The sequence below is a fragment of the Protomyctophum bolini genome, assembly GCF_963924005.1.
Source record: "Protomyctophum bolini genome assembly, chromosome: 5".
NCBI classification, from domain to species: domain Eukaryota; kingdom Metazoa; phylum Chordata; class Actinopteri; order Myctophiformes; family Myctophidae; genus Protomyctophum; species Protomyctophum bolini.
The window spans coordinates 15,617,919-15,642,932 of record NC_137866.1 but is presented as its reverse complement, the minus strand read 5'-3'; the positions used below and the strand labels follow the sequence as shown (position 1 = coordinate 15,642,932).

Here is a 25,014-nt window from a genome sequence, read left to right as displayed (position 1 = left end):
AAAAGTACTCTCATTTTTTAGAGGGTGCTAGGCTGCTAGCCCCTCCAATGCATGGATTTTGAAGATTATTTGTCATATGGCAGCCAAGTCTATGGGATTCTTTTTGGAGCACTCATGACGTAAAACGTTTGCCAGCCAAGTCTACGGACTTTGAGGATATTACGATGTTTGTTTATCTACTGTATAAGCTCGCAACACGGCACACCGCAACACGTTTGTCGATGAGCTATCTTTGCAAATTCTTATAAACATTTGGTCTACGGTACGTTGAAACTGAAATGTGTGAATATTTTATTGTAGACAAATACTCCATATTGCAATAAAAATCTAACACTAAGGCTTATAAAAAATAAAGTAAAACTGAACCTTTTTGAAAATGGTCAAAATAAAAATGAACAACTTAAAGTTAAAACTCTAATAACCTTGTTGAAGGCAACAACACCCTCCACCCCGGGCCTAGCAGGAACAGTCCTGGCCTTCACCAGCAGCACCTCTACAGCCTGGGTCAGAGTCCAGGAGGAGGCCCTGCCACTACCTCCGGCCTCCCACGCAGTCCCTGCCAGGTGCCCTGCCAGGTGCTCGGGTGTGACGGCTTCCCCTCCTCCTCCTCACCCCCTCCGCAGGTAGGCCTGTCACTATTGTTACAGAATCGCTCAATTAGCCCTTCGCTAAGTCCCTCCCCAACGTGTCCTTGTCCAATAGGCACGTTAGATTTCTCCATAAATAATCGTAGCAAGAGCATCAAAATGTCTTCTAAATCGGGGCACTGTGGCACAGTTGGTAGTGCTGTCGCCTCACAGCTAGAAGGTCCTGGGTTCGATTCCCGCTCCGGACGCTGTGGGTGCTGGCGGCGTGTTTCCTCCTCCGTGTCATCAGTGCCCATACCCAAGGCGGGGTTGGCGAAAGATAGACGTCCTAGCGCATCCTCAATGCTAGAGGGCGAGAGAGGAATATTCTGAATTCTGAATATTCTGAAAAACTATAGCAATGTAAGCTAGCAATGTAAAGCACACTTATTTAGCGGATTGTTACATAATATAAATCCTAAACTGCTGGCCTCCCCCTGGCCAGCCGGGGCGCCTGATGGAGGGGAAAGGAACTGTTTGGAATAACGTGTTCCTTCCCGGCGCTACGTCCAACCAGGGAAACTCCCCCCTGTAAGGTGTAAAGGAAGGTAAACTTGGACACTCTGGCATGAAGGAAGCATGAGTTCAAGTCCGTTGCTCTGTGTAGGTCCCAGGATCACATTAGATAATTGACAGCTTATGCATGTTTCATGATAATTGTTTTTATGTGATGTATTCCCATGCTTTTTGTTCTTGCCTAATGTAAATCGCTCTGGATTAAGAGCGTCTGCTAAATGCCTAAATTGTAAATTGTAATTGTAAATTGACACAGGGGTGAAAAATGGGTTACAAAATCGTGGGATAAATTAAAAAAATATATATATTAAAAAAAAAAGTCTTCTAAATCTAGTCAACAAGGCCTGCAGTAGGCTATGCACTGGACAAATTTGCATGACATTATTTAAATAAACTAGAAATACGAGGAAATGACAGGGGGATAAACAATGTGGAACTCACTTTGTCACTCGATTTGCCACTCACAAGATAATCACAATCGTTTTTGCATAAACGTCATAATCGTCACAATTGTTTCCATTTTCAAGCATTTTCCAAAAAGCACACCTGTGAGGGGTGCTTTACCAACATCACATATGACATGAAATTAACACCACAAAATAGCAGTTCATAAGTATCGTGTTCCCTTATTTGCCGAGGTTTTCCTCTGACATGCATATGCCGTTTTGCTCAGTGACAGACAAAACAAACATTAAACTCTGTTCATTGTTAATGGCATTTAATGTTTGTGTTGGAGACAAAACAAACATTAAACTATGTCCATTGTCAATGGTGTTTTGACCAACATTAAACCTGTAGCAGAAATAGCAGAATTCAGCTATTTGATGTAGTTTTAAAAGTATAAAATTATACATCATCATACATCAGTCATTTATTTTTATACTTCAGTTATTTGTCATATCTGACCTCTTTACTTTGATCTTTGATTACGAAGCCTAAAAGGTAGACTGGTGCATATATACGTAGATGACAATGTAATGGTCAATTTAAATGTGGCAACAGTGACAGCCTTCTCTGTCCACACCAGGACCCCTCTGAGGAGAGCTACCTTCTCTGTCCACACCAGGACCCCTCTGAGGAGAGCTACCTGCGGCTGGAGTCGGAGCACGAGCGTCAGGCCAAGGAGATGTACCTGCTGCGGAGGACCCTGGAGGAGATGGAGATGAGGATGGACACCCAGAAGCAGACGCTGGGGGTCCGGGACGAGAGCATCCAGAGGCTGCTGGAGATGCTGCAAGGAGGTAGGCATACTGTATATCAAAGTTACATGTCACCATTATTGTGGCAAAGATTATCGTGATTAACGATACTATCGCGATAGTCAAAATATGCTTAAGACTTTAAAGGCCACTTTTGTTAACCACTTGGACCCCCATGCAGCATATTTTTTGGTTTGTCACGTGTCACCTTAGGCCAGGGGTATTCAACCTTTCATTAGCCCTAAAAGTTATTCTTCTAGGGGCCACATTTGGCCCGCTAGGGCCAACAGTTTAATACCCCTGCCTTAGGCTATTGGCTTGGAATGGAAACGCTTTTAAAATTAATTGTTAAAATTGTTACCAGGAGGTCAGGGCCAGGGCCAAGGAGGGCACGGTGTCCGGTCCGGCTCTCAGAGGTCATCAGGGGTCATCAGCATGGTGGCGCGCGAGGCCGAGGCCCAGCTGGAGAACATTCACGTCAGAGAGGTTTGTGCTTGTCTTTTTGTGATTTCACCCATTCTATTTCTTATAGCAGTGGTTTTCAACCTTTTTCACATCAAGGCCCATTATTTACTCTGCATTTGAGCCTCTCAGACCCAGGACTTATTGTGTGCTTTTTTTATTTTGTTGTCGTTGAATAAGATTTTATTGTCCACAATTCTGTGCTGTATTGATGTGGTACCATAGGAGAGATAACAGACAAACGATGATCAAAATAACAATTCTTCTACATGCTCTAATTGTGTAGATGTCTTGTAAATTAAGTAAGCAGATGTTTAACAAATATTTAACTCTTAATTTTAAATTAATTTAATTTAATGTATTGTGACAGATGTCTGTTTGGGTTCAGATAGTGTGTGATGAGCAAGTGCTCATAGGTAGGAGCTTACAGTACCAGCTCGTTATGGTTTGAACCAATCGCAAAGATTGATTGAATAATTGAAAATATAATCGACTTTGAACATAATCGTTAGTTGCTAGCTTTTTGTCGCATGATGTGTTTTTATGATTATTACTTCATTCGGTGGCTTTTGCATTGTCCATCAGGAAGATGAATTAATATCATTTGTCAGGCATGTGCGTGCGCTATGCTTGTGATGTCCCCACAAGTGTAGTAGAATGTGAGAAATAGATGTTCTCCTGGCAATTCTTTGGCTTTAGGCTTGCGGTCCAAAATGACAACATTTTATTAAAGTGGTTGATGTCCTCACAAGTATAGTAATTAAAGAGTGTGTGTGTGTGTGTGTGTGTGTGTGTGTGGGGCGCTGCGGGAGAGCATAAAGCAGCTCAGTGGGTCTTATCAATGGGCCAGATTAACAGGCGAAGATATCTAAACCCCTGTTCAGCCCACACCTCTCTGTCTGTCTATGTGCGTGCGCGCATCATGACCACAAGTCCACCAGTTGTAGTTGTATTGAACCTACAGTTGTATAGAATAAGCTGGGCGACCGGGGGAAACTTTTTTTATTGGCTCACCATCATGTATGGTTTCCATACGTTATTTGGTCATATTGCAGTTGTTCATGTCGCAAAAACGAGGGCGAGGCTTGATTTCATGAGGCGTGCCAGATTGATTTCAGCCGTCACATTTATCAATGCTAGGAATGAAATTAAGGATCAGCTGTTTGCGATCACTTCATAAATGCTGTGCCTACTTGAGCGTACTCCAAAACCGACGCTTGAATTTGAGCCAGATTTTACACTCCATTGATAAATGAGGGCCTATAGAGTGTCGCAGTCCCGCCCCCTCGAGAGACCCGGAAAATAAATCCCAGTTCATTTTCCTCATAGACTTTTCAGAAAGTATTTATTTAAAGACGTTTACGCTGTGGACAAAGCCAATTCTTGTCGTGACAAATCATGACAATAAACACAATGTTTTGGACCAAACAAAGAATTAGAAAGTAGAAAAAAATCACACTTTTTTTCTTTTCTTGTTCTTATTAGTAATTATTTGTTTGGTCCAAAATATATGTTTGTTGTCATGATTTGTCACGACTCGAGTTGGCTTCGTACAACGCTTAAAAGGTCTTTAAATAATTGTGGACTGTAAAGACGAAACAGATTTCTGGAATTGTAAATAGCTAAGCAGCAACCTATGCTTAGATGATTTCTATTTATATTAGGATAAATGTGCGCGACTGTAAAGATGAAACGGAAGTGGGGAGGAGGCTCCACTTGTGCTTTATATTTTCCTCATGATAGTACTTCCATTGCTCCAGACTGTATGATGGAAGCATTTGAAAATTGTGAGAGGCAACAGTCTGGCAACACAAAACTATACTTGGACTAACGTGACCGGCGTGTTGTGAGCTTGTAGTTAGGCTATATGTTTGGCTAATGTTCCTCCCATAATGTAAATGCTGGGGTTCAAGTGGTTAATAGACTGTTCTACACAGTGTGTGGCTGCTTTGGCTCAGGAGGTAGAGCAGGTCATCCATTGATCTGTGGGTCGGCGGTTCGAATCCCAGTTCCTCCTGTCCACATGTCGAAGTGTCCTTGAGCTCATGGTGTTGTTTGTGTGCCCATGTCTCTTCCTGTGCGTGAGTACGTGCGCAAGTGTGTGCGTGTGCGTCTGGGCCCTGTCGGCTTACAATCGGCTTTCAAAGTGAGGACCCTCCCTCGTGCCACTCACAAGTGGCTGATGGGATTTTGACAGCAGAGTGGGAGAGCACGGTGGGTGTTTGTTTGAGGCCGTGCTGAAGCGCTGGCACTGCTGTGTATGCACGTGCGGCTGTTCGCTACCAGTACACTGTATGTACTGTGTGTGTGTGTGTGTGTGTGTGTGTGTGGGGGGGGCATTACTGGCATGGTGTGTGGGACCTTGTCATGTGGCGTGTTTAAGAGGTCAGTACCTGTTCACACTCGCTCTGCCATGCTATTTATAACTGTCAGCAGAGAGAGAGAGAGAGAGAGAGAGAGAGAGAGAGAGACTGTACTTAAGTACAATGTTGAGGTATATTTACTTTGTTCAGCATTTACAATTTTCAATACTTCTCATAGTATGTAATGTACCCATGAAAACTAGTTACACGTTAGTTTGTAGATTTTCATTATTATTACAAAACATACACTATAAGTTATGGGTTCTCAACGTTTTTGTCTGGGGACCCCCGGAAATGCTTTGGCCATGTCTCTTGACCCCCGCCCCGCTCCCCCTCCCCCTCCCCACCCCCAATACAAACTGACTGCAAAAATAACCTTAATAATAGAGAAAATATATCATAAATGAATACTGAAACCAGATATAATCATTAAAGATAGTTTATGCATGTACAGTATGTGTACTGTGTAAACTCTTCATTTCCATTTACCAGCCATTCAGTCGCAGAAAAGAAAAGTTGAAAATAATTTGGGGACCCCCCCCCCCCAAAGTATTTTGGCGAACCTTCCTGAGGTGTCACGCCCCACATGTTGGGAATCCCTGCTATAAGTTATAGTAAAGGATTTTTATACAACTGGAAACTTACATGTATGAAATGGGACCTTCTGCATAGTGAGTACTTTTACCTTTGGTAGCCAGTAATAAGTAGGTTTTGATGGCAAAGTACATTTTGAATACCGGACTTTCAATTATAATTTTTTCTATTTCTACCTTTATTAGATACAGGCAGAACAAGCCCAAACATACCATTAGGTTGACAGGAAATGGGGGGAGAGAGAGATTGACACGCAGCAAAGATGGTCGTGATCGGGAGCTGCGTATAGGCGGCCGGGCATTCAATTATAACGGGAGTATTTCTACATGGAAGGGATTGATACTTGAAAATGTGAGTACTTCTCCCACCACTGGAGGGGGAGGGGGTGTGTAAAGGGAGTAGTTGAGTGAAGTGTGGGCTGTGGGGAGAGATGAAGAGGGGAGGAGAGCTAGGGGGATGAAATTAGTGTTTTTCTAAGGTAGAAAAACACAGTTTGTTTGTCTGAATATTAATGTATGATTAATGAGGGGAAACACAGCGACGCCCTGATTGAGGAGAGTATGGATTGTTGTTCTTAGAGGTTTCTTTTTTTCTTCTTCTTCTCCCCTCTCCTCTCTGCGTTTTCTTCTTTGAAGTGTGTGTGTGTGTGTGTGTGTGTGTGTGTGTGTGTGTGTGTGTGAACATAGAGAAAACCATACATTTTAACTTAAATATTTGACGTCTATTTTCAGATCCAGCCTAACTCAAATGTTTTAATTGAACGTTGAATAAAATTCCACACACATTCATTCCAGCCCCGGCTGTCACTGTAACCTGCACGGCCTTGGCCAATTTAACCTCTTAACCCATTCTGGGCAGGAACCCCTTTTGGTGTTTTAAGCATTATGTTATAATTTAGCTATTGAAAAATAGCAGATCTACAAGCTCATAGCGCGCCACCTGCTATTTTTGAAGAATCGTGAAAATATGCCTCAAATCTTTGAATATATATTATTACAGAGTGAATTTTTTTTACTCAAATCTTTGCTTCTGTGGAGGTCCCTGGAATACCATATTTTCAGATGGGGGCGGAGGCATATTACATAAAATGTTTGGGGTCCTTGACATGAAATATTGAGCACCACTGATATAGAAACATTAGGTTTTTCAGAAAACAGTCTTTTGAAGACATTTTTTCATTTCGATGCCTGGTCTAAATGGGTTAAATATAAACCCCTATAGTAATAGTATATACTCACTCATCCGGAGCAGTGGTGTAAAGTACAGTTACTTACTGTAAGTACGTATTTTTACTCGAATATTTCCAATTTCCACTAGGCTACATCTCAGAGGCGACTCCACATACATTATGTGCATTTCACAGGGCTTATGTGTGCATTTGACTGTGGCATGCATACCTGTTTCCCATCCCCCGTTAAATGCACATAAATGATATGGACATGTGCATTTGACAGGGTTTAGGGAACGGGTATAGGCTACATGCCACGGTCACTGTGACGATTCTGCACAGAGCCTGTTGTCATCCAGCTTTTGGAATGGGTCATGGGAACTGTGTCTGCTGGCAAAATAAAAATGGCACAGCGCAGTTCAACAACGTGCTCACATGTATAAATAAAAATGGCACAGCGCAGTTCAACAACGTGCTCACATGTATGTAAATAAAAATGGCACAGCGCAGGGCTCAGCTCACATGTATACCAAGTTTTTCCGTGATGGTTTGGCCTGCGGGGGAGAGGAAGTTGACTGAGATCATGAGTTGAGCGTTGTGGGTTCTTACCTTTTGGCATGGAATTTCAGCGACGTTAAAGAATGATGTTTGGCCTGCTAGCTGTTTATTAATTGGAGGATCTCGGTGCAGAGAGTGATTTAACTCCGGGATGTAGCCTTACTTCCTGTGAATGCCTCTCCGACCCCCTGTTTATGTGTCAGGGTAGCAATTTGGCCCCGCGTGTACACTTGTCAATGGTTAGCGGAGGCTGGCTGCTGATGGCGGTGTGACTATTGCCCCAATTAGGGGGGAACTACCCTTACCCCTTTTGATTAGCTAAGGAAACCGGCCCAACTGCCTCCCATTACCTTGCCCATTACTCTCCTTTAAATGACCCAGCCTGTTTGGCTTGGGTCGGGATAATAAATGCCTCCATTTTCTTTCCCCGCCTGTGCCATTTCTTTTTTCTGTCTTCCTTTTCAACCTGTGGCTGGCAGAGTGCAGACAGGGGACTCTACCTAAGCTATACTCTTCACTCGTACCAGGTGAAATTAGCACCTCACGTTTGTGTTTACATTATCTTATTTATTTCTTTAAAAGGCGAGGTGCTCACTGAAGGACTTTTTGTCGGTGCGTGCGTGCGTGCGTGCGTGCGTGCGTGCGTGCGCACGACACAATTTAGAGTGTGGTGGATGTATATAGCAACCAAGTACATTCACTTATAATTAAGTACTGCACTTAATTATTGCTTTTTTAGTGTCTGGAACTTACTGGAGTTGACAGTTATTTTTATTTTGTTTATTTTTTTATTTTATATTTTACTTATGACTCACTCCACTACATTTAAAATAGAATTATAGTAGTTTTGACACCACTACATTTAATACAAATACATTATGAATGTGAACCATTTAAGCCCCATTTGAGGAATGGTAAAATTCTCATTTGTGAGCTTGTACTTTATAGATCTGCAATTTTCACATTAGAAAATGTTTTGGAACGGCCTCGCGTCTGTGTAAATGGGTTAAAGTAAGTTGAGTAATATTTCACCAATATTATATCTACACTTTTAAGTACTGAATTCAGAGAACGCATAAAGGAAATCTTTCTTTAATCTTCTCTCCTCCCTGAGTCTGCCTGTGTGTCTGCCTCTCCTCTGTGTGTCTGCCTCTCCTGCCTCTCCTCTGTGTGTCTGCCTCTCCTCTGTGTGTCTGCCTCTCGCCTCTCCTCTGTGTGTCTGCCTCTCCTCTGTGTGTCTGCCTCTCCTCTGTGTGTCTGCCTCTCCTCTGTGTGTCTGCCTCTCGCCTCTCCTCTGTGCGTCTGCCTCTCCTCTGTGTGTCTGCCTCTCCTCTGTGTGTCTGCCTCTCCTCTGTGTGTCTGCCTCTCCTCTGTGTGTCTGCCTCTCCTCTGTGCGTCTGCCTCTCCTCTGTGTGTCTGCCTCTCCTCTGTGTGTCTGCCTCTCCTCTGTGTGTCTGCCTCTCCTCTGTGCGTCTGCCTCTCCTCTGTGCGTCTGCCTCTCCTCTGTGTGTCTGCCTCTCCTCTGTGTGTCTGCCTCTCCTCTGTGTGTCTGCCTCTCCTCTGTGTGTCTGCCTCTCCTCTGTGCGTCTGCCTCTCCTCTGTGTGTCTGCCTCTCCTCTGTGTGTCTGCCTCTCCTCTGTGCGTCTGCCTCTCCTCTGTGTGTCTGCCTCTCCTCTGTGTGTCTGCCTCTCCTCTGTGCGTCTGCCTCTCCTCTGTGCGTCTGCCTCTCCTCTGTGTGTCTGCCTCTCCTCTGTGTGTCTGCCTCTCCTCTGTGTGTCTGCCTCTCCTCTGTGCGTCTGCCTCTCCTCTGTGTGTCTGCCTGTTGGTCTGTCTCCTGCCTAAGGGCACATGGTCACACATGTGCTTCATTCACGTCAGAAGTGTCAGCAGGGCCTGAAATTAATTTGAGGGGGAAACCCCCCCTTAAATGCATCACATTATTCACTTGGAGGGGGTGGGGGGAGGTGGGTCTTTACACTCGTTAAAACGTTGCTGTAGTGCAGACATATTTTCTCCATATTTATACTTTTGGTAAGAATGTACTCCCTGCTGGACCTTACTGCAGCATCACACACAAGCATCACAAGTAGCAAATCCACAAGAAGCTTTGAGCTTGCATCTGCTGTTTTTTTATGTTTTTGAATTTGATTCCTGAAAAGAAACGGTTTTGGACATATGAGATTTCCACCCGACAGATGCCATAAAAGGGAACAATTTCCATTTGCTCAATCTGGCCCCTTTTCCACCTGGGTTCAACCAGTTCCGTTCCTTTTTTCCCCGCCTAATGTTGAACCAGATTAATTGGTTCCTATCCCTAAAAGTTGGTTCGGAACTGGAACCATAAAATACTTATTGCCTTGAATTGGGAATCAAAGTGGGCGTTGAAAGATGCAGATAAACCATCATAAAAAAAGAAAGAACGGAACCAAAGTTCTTTTTTGGGGTCTCAGTGTGGACTGGACAGTTCAGAAACCTTCCTACAGTAACGGTGACATGATCAGTGCTAATAGAAACTGCAGCCTTTCTCTTCCTGTAAAGTTAGTTTGCTGCTACAGGAGAGAAACCATAGCGCACTGAAGTCTAACTAATTAATTTCCGCATCCTACTGTACCTGGACCACAATTCTTATGAGACGATTCTAAGATGACCCAATGTTTTTCTCCATAGAGGAAAAATGGCAGAGGATGAGAGGGTGACGTCAGGACTTCGGTACTCTTGTTGCATCAATTACACTTTTCACTTGTAGGCGTGGTGGGTTTCTGAACTGTCCACAGCTCTCCTCTGAGACACAGACCGAGTAGACCAAAATACCATAGTCTAATGGGAGCCATGAATGGTTGGTTTTTAGTTTTTGTCACCCTGGCATTCATGACAACATGTAGAATTGAGGCGTCTGAAGCCTCTGAACAACTTGGGAACTATGACTAATTCTCTATCCGCGACGAAATACCTGAAAATGACCACACCCTATTTAAAATGACCGCTAGTTAAAACATGGCTCTAACTTCTAAACCGTTGGGGCTACAGATTTTCTGAGATGCTCAGAATGTTCAGAATACTCATGTTTGAATACTCAATAGACCATATGCACACGGCGGTCATCTTTCCACAAGTTAATGGCAGGGTGGAAACTAGCCACAATTTGCCATTGACCGCCCATACATCAGACAAAGTCCTATCTAATTGTATTAAATTATGTCAAACTCACCAACATTGCAGCTGTACAACAAGCTTGAATGATGCTTTGTTTCATAAAAATCCAACATAGACATGTTGTGAGCCACTTTATGTGAAGAAATTCCTTGCAGGTGATTTGTTTCAACTGTCAGAGTTTGGAAGAGCTTCCTTTCAGTAACACAGCATCCTGCTGCCTCCTGCATTATGTGCAAATTTAAAACAGGTGGTACGCAGGGCCGTTGAGTGATTATTCAATGAGCGCTTCCAAACTCCAATACTTCACCTTTTAGCTTTTTAAAATAATTTAGAGGTTCACAAGGTTGTCCACACTGGGTTTAAACTGTTCCCTTGTGGTCAGTGTGGAAAGTGTTTTACTAATTCAAGTCATCGAAAACATCAGGGACAACGCTCCACATGTCCCAGACTCTTCTCCCTTCTGGCTCCAAAACTATGGAATAAAATTCCCACTGCAATCAGAACTGCAGATTCACTCCCAATCTTCTGTCGTAGTCTGAAAACTCAAAGACCTTACAGGCGTATGCAAGGCCAAACTTATGTAATTTAAATAGCATTTTATGTAGACATAGCATAGTGTAAAGAAGGAAAAGCAGTGTGCTTCCTCTGGAAACTGCCCTTGGTTAAAGGGGATGCTGATGCGTTTCGGCCGTAGTTTTCTTCAGAGCAGATTCAAAAGTCTCTATAGTGTATACTGTATACGCATATCTTATCTTCACTGTACAGACATTCTACTGTTAGACATATGTTAGGTTCTTAGCTTGCTTATGATTCTTGATGACTATTTCTAATGTATTACCATGTGTTACTGTTGTTCTTGCTCACTGGAAATTGCTCTGGATTAAGAGCGTCTGCTAAATGCTTAAATTGTAATGCCGTGACTACCTGTAGAGTGTGTGTGTGTGTGTGTGTGTGTGTGTGTGTGTGTGTGTGTGTGTGTGTGTGTGTGTGTGTGTGTGACCTGCTGATACTGTCAGCTGACCATAGTGCTCTCTCTGCCACGTTTCCTCTCCCATGTCCAGTGCTGTCAGAACGTTGTAGGGAGACGCAACGCAGTCGCACGATCGCACACACACGAGCACACAAAGACAGTGGATAATGGTAGTAAAGTATTGAATTTCTTCACTTAAAAGTGTAAGTATCAAATACCTCCGGAGTAAAGTAAGTCCGGAATTCAGAATGTACTTGAGTAAAAGTACAAAAGTATTGGCATCAAAATGTACTTGGAAATACCAAAAGTAGTCATTATGCAGAATGTCCCATTGAAAGTTTTCAAATGTATTCAAATATTTTGAAAATGGCAGATCTACAAGCTCACAAGGTGTCACATTGTAAGCTTATAGATCATGTTTTTCCAAATTGCTGACATGTGCACATTGCAATAATAATCCAACTCTGCAAAGTAACTAATAACTAAAGTTATCAAATAAGTGTAGTGGAGTAATAGTACAATATTTGACTCTCAAGCTGTAGTGTGAGCCAATCCACAATTAAATAATCAGTCTGTACACCCACAGCAAATACAGTGGTACAGTAGCCCAGTGTTGATAGTCATAGTCTATTGAACAGTTCATTTAGTTTTAGTAACATTTTTAGTCACCTGGAATGTCTTGGTGTTAGTCTAGTTTTAGTCGACTAAATATCATAAGAATTTAGTCGATCTACAGTTGATTTAGTCCACTAAAATGTATTTTGGCGGGCCCTGATGCCGTTGTAACAACTGATTTTACACTTGCTGAAAATAGAGCTGCGACGCATTGTTGCAACCAAGTGTAAAATTATTTAGTATTTTACTTTTACTGGATCTCTTGTCCACTAGTCCCTTCCTAACATTTTAGTCTAGTTATTTGTTGACAAAAACAAAATTATTTAGCTTTAGTCATCAGCTTCGTCAGTGAAAAAAGGTAGTCGACGAACCTTTTTCCTCATTATAATTTTTTCCTTATTATTAGTCGACGAAATCAACACTACAGTAGCCGTATACTTTAGTGACCGGCGTCCCCCAGGGGCGGAAATATCCGTTCTACAAGCTCAGCACGTCACAGTTTTCAGGGACACTATTAGAGTTGAGGTGGTAATGCTCAAACAATGAATCTATAACATTCAGTGCTGAATAACCATCCAGTCTATGGCTTTGCATACGGTCTCTGTTGGCTGGAAACCGCAAGTGTCTGATACTTTTCAGGATTCAAATTTAAAAATGGCAATACATTGCAGACCGACAGCTGAAAAGAGCTTTAAGATCTGCTAGTTGTTATGCTTTTGCGTGACACTGTAGCATGATCAAGTAGGGCACGTTGATTTACGATTAAACACTTCTTTTTTTTTTACACAATATGCAGATAAGAGATTTTTGGAGCTCATTTGTAATACTGAGGTCACCAGGAATATGGCGTAGTACCAAGAACATCCACCAAGTGGCAGTGTTCAATCAGTGTTCATTTGCTGTGTGGTCCTCACAGAGAGACTTAAGTTGTGTACACTGACTGCCAGCCAAAGTTATGTGTGTGTGTGTGTGTGTGTGTGTGTGTGTGTGTGCGCACACACACACACACACACACACACACACACACACACACACACACACACACACACACACACAGAGGGAGAGAGTTGGAGGCATAAATCTGGGCCTAATCGACTCTCCCCAGCCGTCTGGTCCCTGTAGGCCCAGCAATAACAGCCACAGCACTGGCCTGTTCCTGCCCAGCCCTGACCTGCTGCCACGCACGCACGCGCATACACACACACACACACACACACACACACACACACACATGCGCATACGTGCACACGCATCCACACACACGCACGCACGCACGCGCATGCACCCACACGTCCTCACGCATATTTGTACTTTGTAGAGATGCTACGTATGGCATTGATCCACGATGTCGTACAGGTTTTCCCATGGTCCTCTGGGACCGGTGATGTACATGACGATGTCGTACAGGTTTTCCCATGGTCCTCTGGGACCGGTGATGTACATGACGATGTCGTACAGGTTTTCCCATGGTCCTCTGGGACCGGTGATGTACATGACGATGTCGTACAGGTTTTCCCATGGTCCTCTGGGACCGGTGATGTACATGACGATGTCGTACAGGTTTTCCCATGGTCCTCTGGGACCGGTGATGTACATGACGATGTCGTACAGGTTTTCCCATGGTCCTCTGGGACCGGTGATGTACATGACGATGTCGTACAGGTTTTCCCATGGTCCTCTGGGACCGGTGATGTACATGACGGCAAATTCTGATTTTGTCTTAGTCGTTTGAATAACACACCATTTAGTTTTAGTCCCTATTTTAGTCATGTGGAATTGTGTAGACTAACTTAGTCTAGTATCAAAATCTATAGTCTTATAATTGTGGTCAACAAAATGAACACCGTAATCGCTGACAAGTTGACGTTGGTCTACTCTAAAGGCAGAGTGCGGGGCAAAGAAAACGCAGTATTGGCTGTCCTGTTTCTACCATCCCCACAACACTCTCTCTCTCTCTCTGTCTCTCACTCTCACTCTCACTCTCACTCTCTCACACACACACACACACACACACACACACACACACAGACACACGCACACACACACACACACACACACACACACACACACACACACACACACACACACACACACACACACACACACACACACGTTGATGAAACCTCAGGATGAATAGGCGTTTAAACACTCTCTCTCTCGTCAGTGTGTTACAGCAGGATGTAGAAGTCTGTGTCAGCAGAGACCCTCTGTGCCAGGCCTCTCTTGTTATCACATCACTAATACTATGTCTTCAATTTCACTTTTCTGTTGGCAAACAATTGGTTATAATAACTGTCCTCTCTCTCTCTGTGTGCTATCTGTTGTGGTTTAGTCTAATTGGTCCTGGGCAGGGCTCTTTAAAAGCTCCACCCTGATTGGCTGCCCGCAGCCGCTGCTAACGAAGCCCTCTCTCCTCTTACCATAAAAGCCCTCTGAAAATACCAGCCATGCTCACGCACGCATGGACATACCGTTGCATGTGCACACACACACACACACACACACACACACACACACACACACACACACACACACACACACGCACACGCACATGCACACATACAAGCACCAGCCCTCCAGATCTTCTGAGCATACCCCGGACTCCTCATACTGGTCATGCTCTGCTGAACTCCCAGAATGTTACAGCGGAAAAGTTTATCTGGGCAAAATTACACCCCGTAAAAATTAATAATTGTACCGTAGCGACTGTATGTCATGTCACTGTGCGATGTCATCACTGCCGTGTTGTATGTCACCCTGCGGTGACGTACACACGGTGCATGCCGTCGGGTGTGGCCTGTATGCAGCGATGCGTGGGTCATCATCTGGTATGCACATATTACTTTTGATTCCAGGCATATTACATTTGATTCCCCCCCCTTCTAATATAGTTACATAATACTTTGTTACTTTTCAACGAGCCCCTTGGGTCTCCGATCAGCCAAACTGAATAATTGCAGGATATAAAACAAAAATAGTCAACAGTCTCGTCAGTCTTTTTCTGCTGCATATTCCACATTTGGAATTAAACATCAACAATCTGAACTGCACACACAGGGCTGCAGCATCTCAAAACGGACAGTATATACTGTATTATTGTATACATAAATAACAAACAAAGCAACAGTCTCTGACCTTTTTGAGGCAGCCTAGTCTCTCAAGACTCTTCTCAGATTGGAGGCAGCCTGACATTGGACCTCAAAGGTATTCAAATGATTCCCGAGCGCGGCGCACACTGCAGCTCACCGCTCCTTGGCTGCGGCTCATTGCTCCAAGAGATGGGTCAAATGCGGAGAACAAATTTCACTGCGGTAACGTGTGTGACAAATCGTATGACTTTGACTTCTGTGTTTCTCGTGCGTCTTTAAACCATGCTGCCTTCAACACGTTTATGTCGACAAAGTGGTTTTTTGCGCGCACAAAGTTTAAAACGGACATTAATATACTTGGCGTCTTTGACAGACAAGAGTGCAAAATAATACGGATACATTTCTCTGTCATGGTCCGTCTTTCTGTCTGTTGTTGTTTGGAAGTGAGGCGACTGAGAGTGTGACGGTCGCATTATAGACGCATACGCTACGTCATAACTGTGCGCAGGCTGTGCAGGATAACAAAAAACAGATCTACAGGCTACAACGCATCTGTTTTTACCCGTTGATAGCTTGTAGATCTGTTCTATTTTTGCATGCCATGCAACAGCCATGTACTATGAGTGCATAACTGAATGAATGAACAAAAACAAATGACGCTCATTTGTAAGTGAAAGTAAGGAGTAACGAAGCGTGTTTTGGCGGAGTAAATAGTTATTATATTACTATTTCTGCAGAGTAATTCGTTATACTACTCGTTACTGGAAAAAGTTATAATATTACAGTAATATGTAACTAGTAATTCGTTACTGCCCAACACTGGTAGTGTCATACAAACGTAAATGTACTTTTATTAAAACCACATACAATGTAGATAATCTATACTAAATATTATTACCCATAATAAATCAAATAATGCTGCTGACGCGCCGTTTTCAAAAGCCCGCGGTGGAGCACCTCACGCGTCACGTTGGCGTTGTCATGACGCCGACCAGGACGCGACGTGAAGGAGATGTGCCCAGTGGAGCCCCGTCGTTAGACTTGGCCACGCACATGACGTCACGGGTGGCACACACAAAGCCAGGCGTTGGAGTGGCTAGCTCACCTCTAATGTCAGTACTTTTCCACCACCTACGGAACCCCACATTATTGAGAAGCAGTTACAGTACAGTATGTATGTGACAGCGTTGCCTCGGGGCAGGTATCGGTATCGGCCCTTTTTGGTCATATCGGGTCATATCAGTATCGGCAAATATGCCAGTCTAACCACCGATCCGACACAGGGGTAAGGGGTTGACACTGGCAGGTAAATGAAATGTTGGGGCATGTGGAGTTTGCTTTCGAGTTGCCCAAACTGCAAGTGCACATATGAGTGAGGAGTCTATTAACAACACAAGATAAAATAACTCATTTGCTTTTGTTATTATTATGAATATCATTCTCTGGTATCGGTATCGGCTAACACAGACATTATGGTGTATCGGGACAGCCCTACTCGGGGCCAAACATACAGTACATACTAGTAGACACGATGCTCAGGATGCTGGCATGCAGGCAGGCCTGCATGGATGTCCGTCGCTACACAGCGTTTGATCCTATGCATTCCATATGATGCCTCTGTTATGTTCCTCTGACACGTGTGGAGCATGCAGAGGAAGACATGCTTTGATGACACGCTCGCTTTCATGACTTAATTTCCCCCGTGGAGTAGAGTCCAGGAGCACCACGCGGTCAATGTGGAGATCTGTGCTCCTTGTGAGTGGACACGCACACGCGTGTCAGTGGTGTAAAGTAACTGAGTACATTTACTTAAGTACTGTACTTGAGTAAATGTTTTACTTTACTTTACTGGATTTTTCCAATTATTTATTATTTTACTTCTACTCCACTACATATCAGAGGCAGATATTGTACTCTTACTCCACTACAATATTTGTAAACTTGTGTTAACTAGTTACTTCGTAGATTTTTATTACACGTTTTAAGGGCCCATGACGTAGATGTCCGTCATGGTACTTAGTACAGTCATGTGCCCGAGATGGAGATTGATTAATCTCTGTCAAATGAGTGATATCAAAACCGGTCGCATCGCTCCACAGCCTAGAGGTGCTTGTTGCGCAATCCTCTGTGTTGCACAACAGTGACACGTCATCGAAAATGTTCCCTGCCTGTTTAGCCGACGACAACGAAAATCTTAGTTAAAACGTTAATAACTCGCAATCTAAATCATCCCGTCTAATTATGAAAAAACATCCAGTCGCTAGTCTTGCCTCCCGTTGTTGTCGATCACATCTTTAGTGTTGTGGCTATTGTTAGCCGCCACACACACATTCAACAACATCCGGTCCGTCTGTAAACAATTTAGGTAATTTGATAAATCTACAAGGTCACAATGCGTCAAACTTTCTACTTTTGGTATTTTAAGTACATTTACCTTACTTTTTTTGTTTTTCTACAGTTTTTCTCAGTATTGATACTTTCAATGTTTTCCACCACACACACACACACACACACACACACACACACACACACACACACACACACACACACACACACACACACACACACGCAGGCACAGAAAGAGACCGACAGGCATTCACACGTGCAGCTATTTATAGACAAGGTGACAGACACACATGCACGCAGACACCACCATATAGCGTTTAATACAAAGCTGACTTCTTCTTTGAGACGATCACAAATGGGAGGGGGGAGGCCATATGGGAACCGTACGTGTTCTCTGTTAGATTCCCATCTCCTCCTCCGATCTACAAGCGCACAACGCAATGCGTGACTTGTCGATCTGCTATTTACAGCCCCCCCAATACGGATGATGCCGTTTAAGTGGTTAAACAAAGTGAAATGCACGCACACACGCATGCACAGTCAGTCAGTTGATTAGGAAAGTGGTACACACACACACACACACACACACGCACACACACACACAGTCCGTGGCAGCTAGCAGCAGCAGAGGTCATTCTGGTTTGATGGTTGAGGCCTGACAGCACTAATCCTCTCCTCTCCTCCTCACCCACACGCCGACACGGACAACAGGATAATCCCCTTGTCTCATCCTCTCAACCCCCCCTCCCCCCACCCCCCCACCCACCCATCACTACTCAGACACACCTCTCCGGAGGCCCAGTGGAACGTGCACGCTCCTGCAGCCACCCTCCTCCACGTGCACGACCTGCGGGATGCATACATTTGTTCGACATACCAACAGTCCTACAGTCATGAGTCGGACAAAACATGCACTGCACGTTGCAAATCAACCGTGGCTTCGGCGGGCGGTTAGGGTTAGGTTAGGGTTTGGGGTAGGGTGTCGGACTCATGACTGTAGGGCTGTTGGTATGTCTAACCTAACCTTAGGGTTTGGGGTAGGGTGTCGGACTCATGACTGTAGGGCTGTTGGTATGTCTAACCTAACCTTCAACCCCACTATGTCAGTTGGTTACAGTATGTATTATTATTCAGACCCCCGTTTCTCTGGAGACCGTTGTCGTCTAAACGGGGCCAAGACTGAGAGGGGATCCTCTCGTAATCATGACGGCGCATTAGTGGGACACCGTGGCTTGGCGTGCGGTTAGGGTTATGGATGGGGTTAGCATTGGGGTGAGTCGGACACCGTGGCTTGGCGTGCGGTTAGGGTTATGGATGGGGTTAGCATTGGGGTGAGTCGGACCAACGTGGCTTGGTGTGCGGTTAGGGTTATGGATAGGGTTAGCATTGGGGTGAGTCGGACCAACGTGTCGTCGTAATAATGATGCTGACCCGACTGAGAGTCGCTGTTTCCGTTAAGCAACGTGTCCGTGTTGCACCCTCTGTGTTTATTGTTTTACTCTTTAGCATTTGTCTCATCTCTCTCAACATGTTACTCATGTCTGTCTGTCTGATCTCTGCCCGGCACGACACTCATGACCTCTCCGTCCGTCCGTCTGTCCGTCCGTCCATCCGTGATTAGGGCTGTCACAATTACACATTTAAGTTGACAAGTAATTATCACACAAATAATTGTTATTCACGATTTAATTGTATTTTTTGCATTGATCATTATTGGAACGTTACAATTTGTACTTCTGTTTGCCTTTTAGGCTTCATAATCACAAATTGCTGATATGACAAATAACTTAAATATCAAACTATAATTCAGTCAATGTCTGTCTGAATGTGTGTGTGTCTGTCAGAAACACTGACGTAGCTCCACACTGCCTGAAATCACTCCCACTTTTCACACATAATTGACCATAATAATATGGAGGTCTTAACGAAGCCCCTTTTCCCATTTAACAAATTACAAATGAATAATTACTTTATTAGTGCATTAAAACGCCGACTTAAAACGCGCAACCTCGCACCCTCACACACCTCCGCCCCTTAGCAACACAACAACACAACAAACGGTGGCCTATACAATTAACACACACACAGCCCAGGTAAACAATTCCTTCCAGCTACTTTCGCAACGTGTGTGTGTGTGTGTGTGTGTGTGTGTGTGTGTGTGTGTGTGTGTGTGTGTGTGTGTGTGTGTGTGTGTGTGTGTGTGTGTGTGTGTGTGTGTGTGTGTGTGTGTGTGTGTGTGTGTGACGCCTGGACCATGCAGCTGCTGCACGCAACAGGACAATTCCCTCCCAATCAGTAATGTGATCTATTACATTGCATTAATATTCAGAACCCGTTCTGAATATTAATGCAATGTAATAGATTGGGCTAGTATAAAGAAATCACTGACACATTTAACCATTAAAAATAAAATCTTTTGAAAACGTCTCGACATTTTTCAACATGGAAACGATTGACGATTCTGCGAACATAATTGCTATTATCTCAAATATACGTATGCGATTATGTAATACTAATTGTGACAGGCATGTACGGTACGCGTGGAGGTAGAGCGCTGCTGGTTTCTCCCCATCATAGCCCAGACGCAGCCTAGCCAGACGGTAGGCCCTGTAGCCAATGGGTAGCAGATGTGCATGTGTGTGTATGTTTGTGCGCGTGTGCGTCTGCATGTGTGTGTGTGTGTGCGTGCACATTGTAATGGGTCCTCACGGCCATGTCGAGTCCTACAGACAGTTGGAAAACATTGAGGAGAGTCAACATCATTCCTCTTCCCCTATAGCTCTGTCTCTGCCCTGACATACTGTATGACGCATGTCTTAACTGTAGCATGGCAATCTTACTCGCATGCGGTTGCATACCGCAATGTGTCCGCAGGTATGTGCGCGTGTGTGTGTGTGTGTGTGTGTGTCTGTGTGTGTGTGTGTGTGTGTGTGTGTGCGCGTACTTTTGTGTATAATAGTGGCATGTGAACTGTTAGCATTAATTATTGATGGAAGAAGCTTGGCACATGTGTTGGCTGAAAGTGTTGCTAAGCGATAGCTTTAGTGCGTAAGAGAGAGAGAGAGAGAGAGAGAGAGAGAAGAGACAGACAGACAGACAGCTGAGAGGGAACTGTTGCATCTGAACCTGTTGCTCCAAACTGCAACCAGTTGTGATAAAGTGAGACAGAGCGATCGAGACAGAGAGATCCAGAACGTGATCTAGGGATAACCTATCAAGTTGTGTCCGCCGGAGCGCCATATAGATACAAACACACCCAACAAAGGGCAGAGGTGTGGATGGCTGGCTGGCGGAAAAAATGGAGACCGCAGTGTGTAAGGGCGAGTTGACGACAAGGACGGCTTGAGAGCCACAAGGGACAGATAGTGACAATTGTCAGGGTCATTTTTTTACCGTAGATTGATTGATTTCTGTGCATTATTTTCAAATCTGTTGTTGCAAGAGCGAGACCGGTCCGTTCAGAGCCGCAGGGGGTCAGCTATAGGGGGTAAAGATGATGAGTCGCCAGGCTTACTTTTACCGCGTGCCTCCCCAGCAGCTACACAGACGGAGCAACCAGGTCCAACTGGGCGACCCGGCCAAGCACAGAACACTGCAGACCGCAGTCCTTGAGATGAAGGTAAGAAGAAGATCCATCACCGGTCGTCTCCTCAAATGTGTTTGTCATAGAGGCTCTATGCACACATCTATAATAACTCTTCCTACTTCCTGGCCCCTTTCCTATACTTCCTTCACAGGTGTTACCGATGATGCCAATGAAGGCTCTGTTCCATTCTGGTCAAACAGAGTCGGCATGCTGCTGTTGTGCATGTTGGCTCACTGGACACACTCTGCTTCACCAAGTGGGTCTCAAAGTGTCCTTGAGTGGGTTCCAAATGGCCCCGTACGGGTGTGTAACTCTGAGAGTGTATAAATGGAACCACTTTTTACACACTCAGAGGTATGGGTGTCCTTGAAATTGAAATAGTTTGAGAACCGTACACTAAATGGAACAGAGCCTTAAATTGGTATCATCAGTAACACCTGTGAAGGAAGTATAGGGAAAGTAGGAAGTCTATTATCCCCAAAATGGCGTGTGTGCATGGAGCCTTGGAACCACTGGTTGTCAGCATTGTGTCTGCGAGGGGGAGGGTGTTCCGGGGGGGGGGGGGTGTTCCGGGGGGACACACACACACACCAAAATAGGCCTCGTATGGGTCTATAACTTAAATTAAATAAGAGACAAGAGGACCCCCCCCCCAGCCTGCTGTAGTGTAGGTGACTGTAAGCTGAGACCCAGCCCTGCCTACACACTGTGCCGGTATCAGTTAGCTGGTGGTGTAGGTGTGCTTACATAAATGTAGATCAGACTTTGCGTCTGATCTGGACACAGTTTGATATGAGGTCAATAGAGAGAAAGTATCAATTATTGATAGACATATCAGTATTATAGGCCTATCATATTGAAACCTCCTACAGTATGTCCAAAACTGTCTAGTTCAAAAGTAGCAGATTTACAAGCACTAAATGTGCTGCTTCACGCCGCATTTCGAGCTTGTAGATCTGCTACTTCTGATGCAAGTACGATGTTAATTTACGAAAAAACACAAAAAGTTAAAACATGGGGAACAACGATATTTTCTAAATGCATGAACTTTACTTTTACTTATGCACCCCCCTACACAGTGAAAGATTCTGTATTCATTCATCCATTTGTAACTCTTGACATTGTACAAAATGTAAGGGCCCATTTGGATCTCTGTAAGGATCCATTTGCATCTCAGAGTTAATGTTGAATAGCTCTATATTGTTTGTTTGTTCTGTAACAGGGGCCGTCCCACTCTCAGTCTCTCTTTTCATGAAACCGACATTGCGTTTTCAGATCGGGATACCAATTTGATCCAATCAGGGGAGGCAACTGGTTTCAAACTGGTCTCATGCCTACGGTGTCAGTACGGGGCCATGCCTGAGGAAAAGTCCATTATTGGCCCATGCAGAGAGCGGCACTTATTCAATTTGTTTCAAATGTCACATATGGAAGCTTTCACTCTCATCTCAGCCCTTTGAAGTCTGTGAGAGCTGTGAAAAATGCAGCTTCGCTCCACATGTCTGAGTGTGTGCACGCCCGCGCTCACATACACGCGTGCACGCACACACACACATGCTTTGCTCCAGAAGTGGTTTGTTTTACAGCAAAGCCACAGTTATTTTTCACACATAGGATGTGATTTGTCTGCCCATTAACAAACGGCACATGTGTTGTGTTGTGTGTGAGTGTGAGAGTCTGGGACGGTTCTGCTGGTTGCAAACTGCATGAGAGAGAAAGACGGGCCAAATTAAATCTGACTGGAATAATTAGAAGAAAGTAGAATAAAACATGACCAGAAGGAATGAGGGAGAGAGAGAGAGAAAGAACAGCGTTTCTATGGTAACAGCTGTTGGATCAAGGCATCAGTTTTCCATGTGTCTGAACGAACAACTGACTACTAGGGGGCTGCCATACTGGGTGTCATAGGCTCAATGTCTATGGACTAGGAAAAAAAATACATATTTAGCCACTTCGAATGTTCGAATGCCCCCCTGTCAAAAATAGCAAAAAATCATTAAAACAAAAGAAAGCAAAACAATGAACACATCTTCTTCTTTATCTAATAACAACCTAAAACATGAACCTTGTTTGAAACAAACTAAAGTTGTCCTTTAAGTGCATGCAGTACATGCCAATACATCTGCACTTTTACTTTTAAGTGTATTTTGAATTCCTGACTTCCACAGTACTTGTAACAGAGTATTTCTACGTTGCAGCATTGCCACTTTTTCTGAAGTAAAGACATTTAGTACTTTTTTCCACCACTGACTATCGTGTTTCAGTTTAAGAAAGTGTTTAAAAAGGAAAAAATGATAAAATATGAACGAGAAGGTTAGATAGGTGTTGTTTTGTTCCCTCAGCGTTGTTTTGTTTTTGTTTGTTCTCTTGTTGAGCTCTATGTTATTTCGTCTTGTTGTTCTCTTTTTAGGGTGAGGGTGAGGGTTAGGGTTAGTTGTTAGTTGTTTTATTTTTTTATTTTGATAGGGGCAGGTATAAATAAGATTTATCTTCTTCCTGCTCCTTTTCTTTTCAGTTTTGGAATATGTAAAAAAATATATATATATATATGTAAAATGAATATGTAAAAACCAAACTGAAATGAAATAAATAATTATGAAATGAAATGAAATGCACCACCCAGTGTGTTTCTGTGTAATTTTGTCTGAACGTTTGTATCATGTGATTTCAGACCAGCAACCCTCCTTACTGTTTGTATCATTTCATGTGATTTCAGACCAGCAACCCTCCTTACTGTTTGTATCATTTCATGTGATTTCAGACCAGCAACCCTCCTTACTGTTTCGATCCTGATATTGTGTGGCAGGTACAGTAAACCGACTCTCTGTTCATGTAACTCTGGACTGTGTACAAATAAGACCGCCGAGGGTACATTATTAAACCCTTTCTTCACAGTTCTTTACTGTGTTTATTTGCTACGTACTTGACCCAAAGCAGCAAATAAAGTGCATGCACTTTGTTTATATGGTCTATATTCCTCCTCCCAACTCTTATTTAACATGAATGTTAAATAGAAGTACAAGCAGTGGTGGAAACAGAACACTTAATGTTTTACTCAAGTATATAATACTGCAATGTACAGTAGTAATAATGTATGTGATACAAGTAAAAGTCCGGACTTAAAAATTGACTTCCGTGATCTCTCGCCTACCAGCGCGTGCAGTGGCATATATATATATATATATATATAGCCTCCCTGTGGAGAAAAATCTGCAGCCGCCACTGATCTAAATTCAATAAATATAGGCTAAAACTGGATTATGCAATAAAGAAAAGAAATCCCTTTAGGGCAAGAAATCCCTTACGGGCAGTCCCTCCCATGTTTTCAAAGCGCGGGGGGGGGGGTGTATGGGCCTTGGCAGCCCATACATCCAAACAGAAAGGCCTATCTGATTGTATTGCATGACGCTAAACTCACTTTGCCACTCACTTTATGCATGCACATACCCTCTATACCACTGGTTCTCAACCTGTGGGGGGTCCCCAGTTCAAATATGATTGTTTGTTGGGGGTTGAGATGCTATACGTATCATTGAGTGAGTTTAGATGCCCAGTACCTACTGTACGTATCTACCTAAATGTGCGGAGCGGTGCTCTTGGAGGCCAGGTAGGAGGTGTTGTGCTTAACCCATTCTGGGCGGGAACCCCTTTTGGTGTTATACCTCTTCTGGACGGGAACCCCTTGAATATTGTATTGATTTGAATATTTAGTTCGACAATATATAAATGCAAACTGCACAATGTACAGTCAAGCATTTTGTCCAAAAGG

The 25,014-nt window shown here is 43.8% G+C and overlaps 1 protein-coding gene across 1 annotated transcript in view; it reads left to right on the top strand.

Moving 5' to 3' along the window:
* LOC308314967 (ERC protein 2-like) overlaps window positions 1-25,014 on the top strand; it is a gene marked incomplete at both ends in the record, with an annotated part of 254,270 nt that overhangs the window by 10,406 nt on the left and 218,850 nt on the right. Inside the window, 3 exons of the mRNA XM_080762791.1 lie at window positions 433-623; window positions 2,209-2,383; window positions 2,706-2,827. Of these exons, the coding sequence (XP_080618917.1) occupies window positions 433-623; window positions 2,209-2,383; window positions 2,706-2,827 (488 nt within the window). The remainder of the gene's footprint in view (window positions 1-432; window positions 624-2,208; window positions 2,384-2,705; window positions 2,828-25,014) is intronic.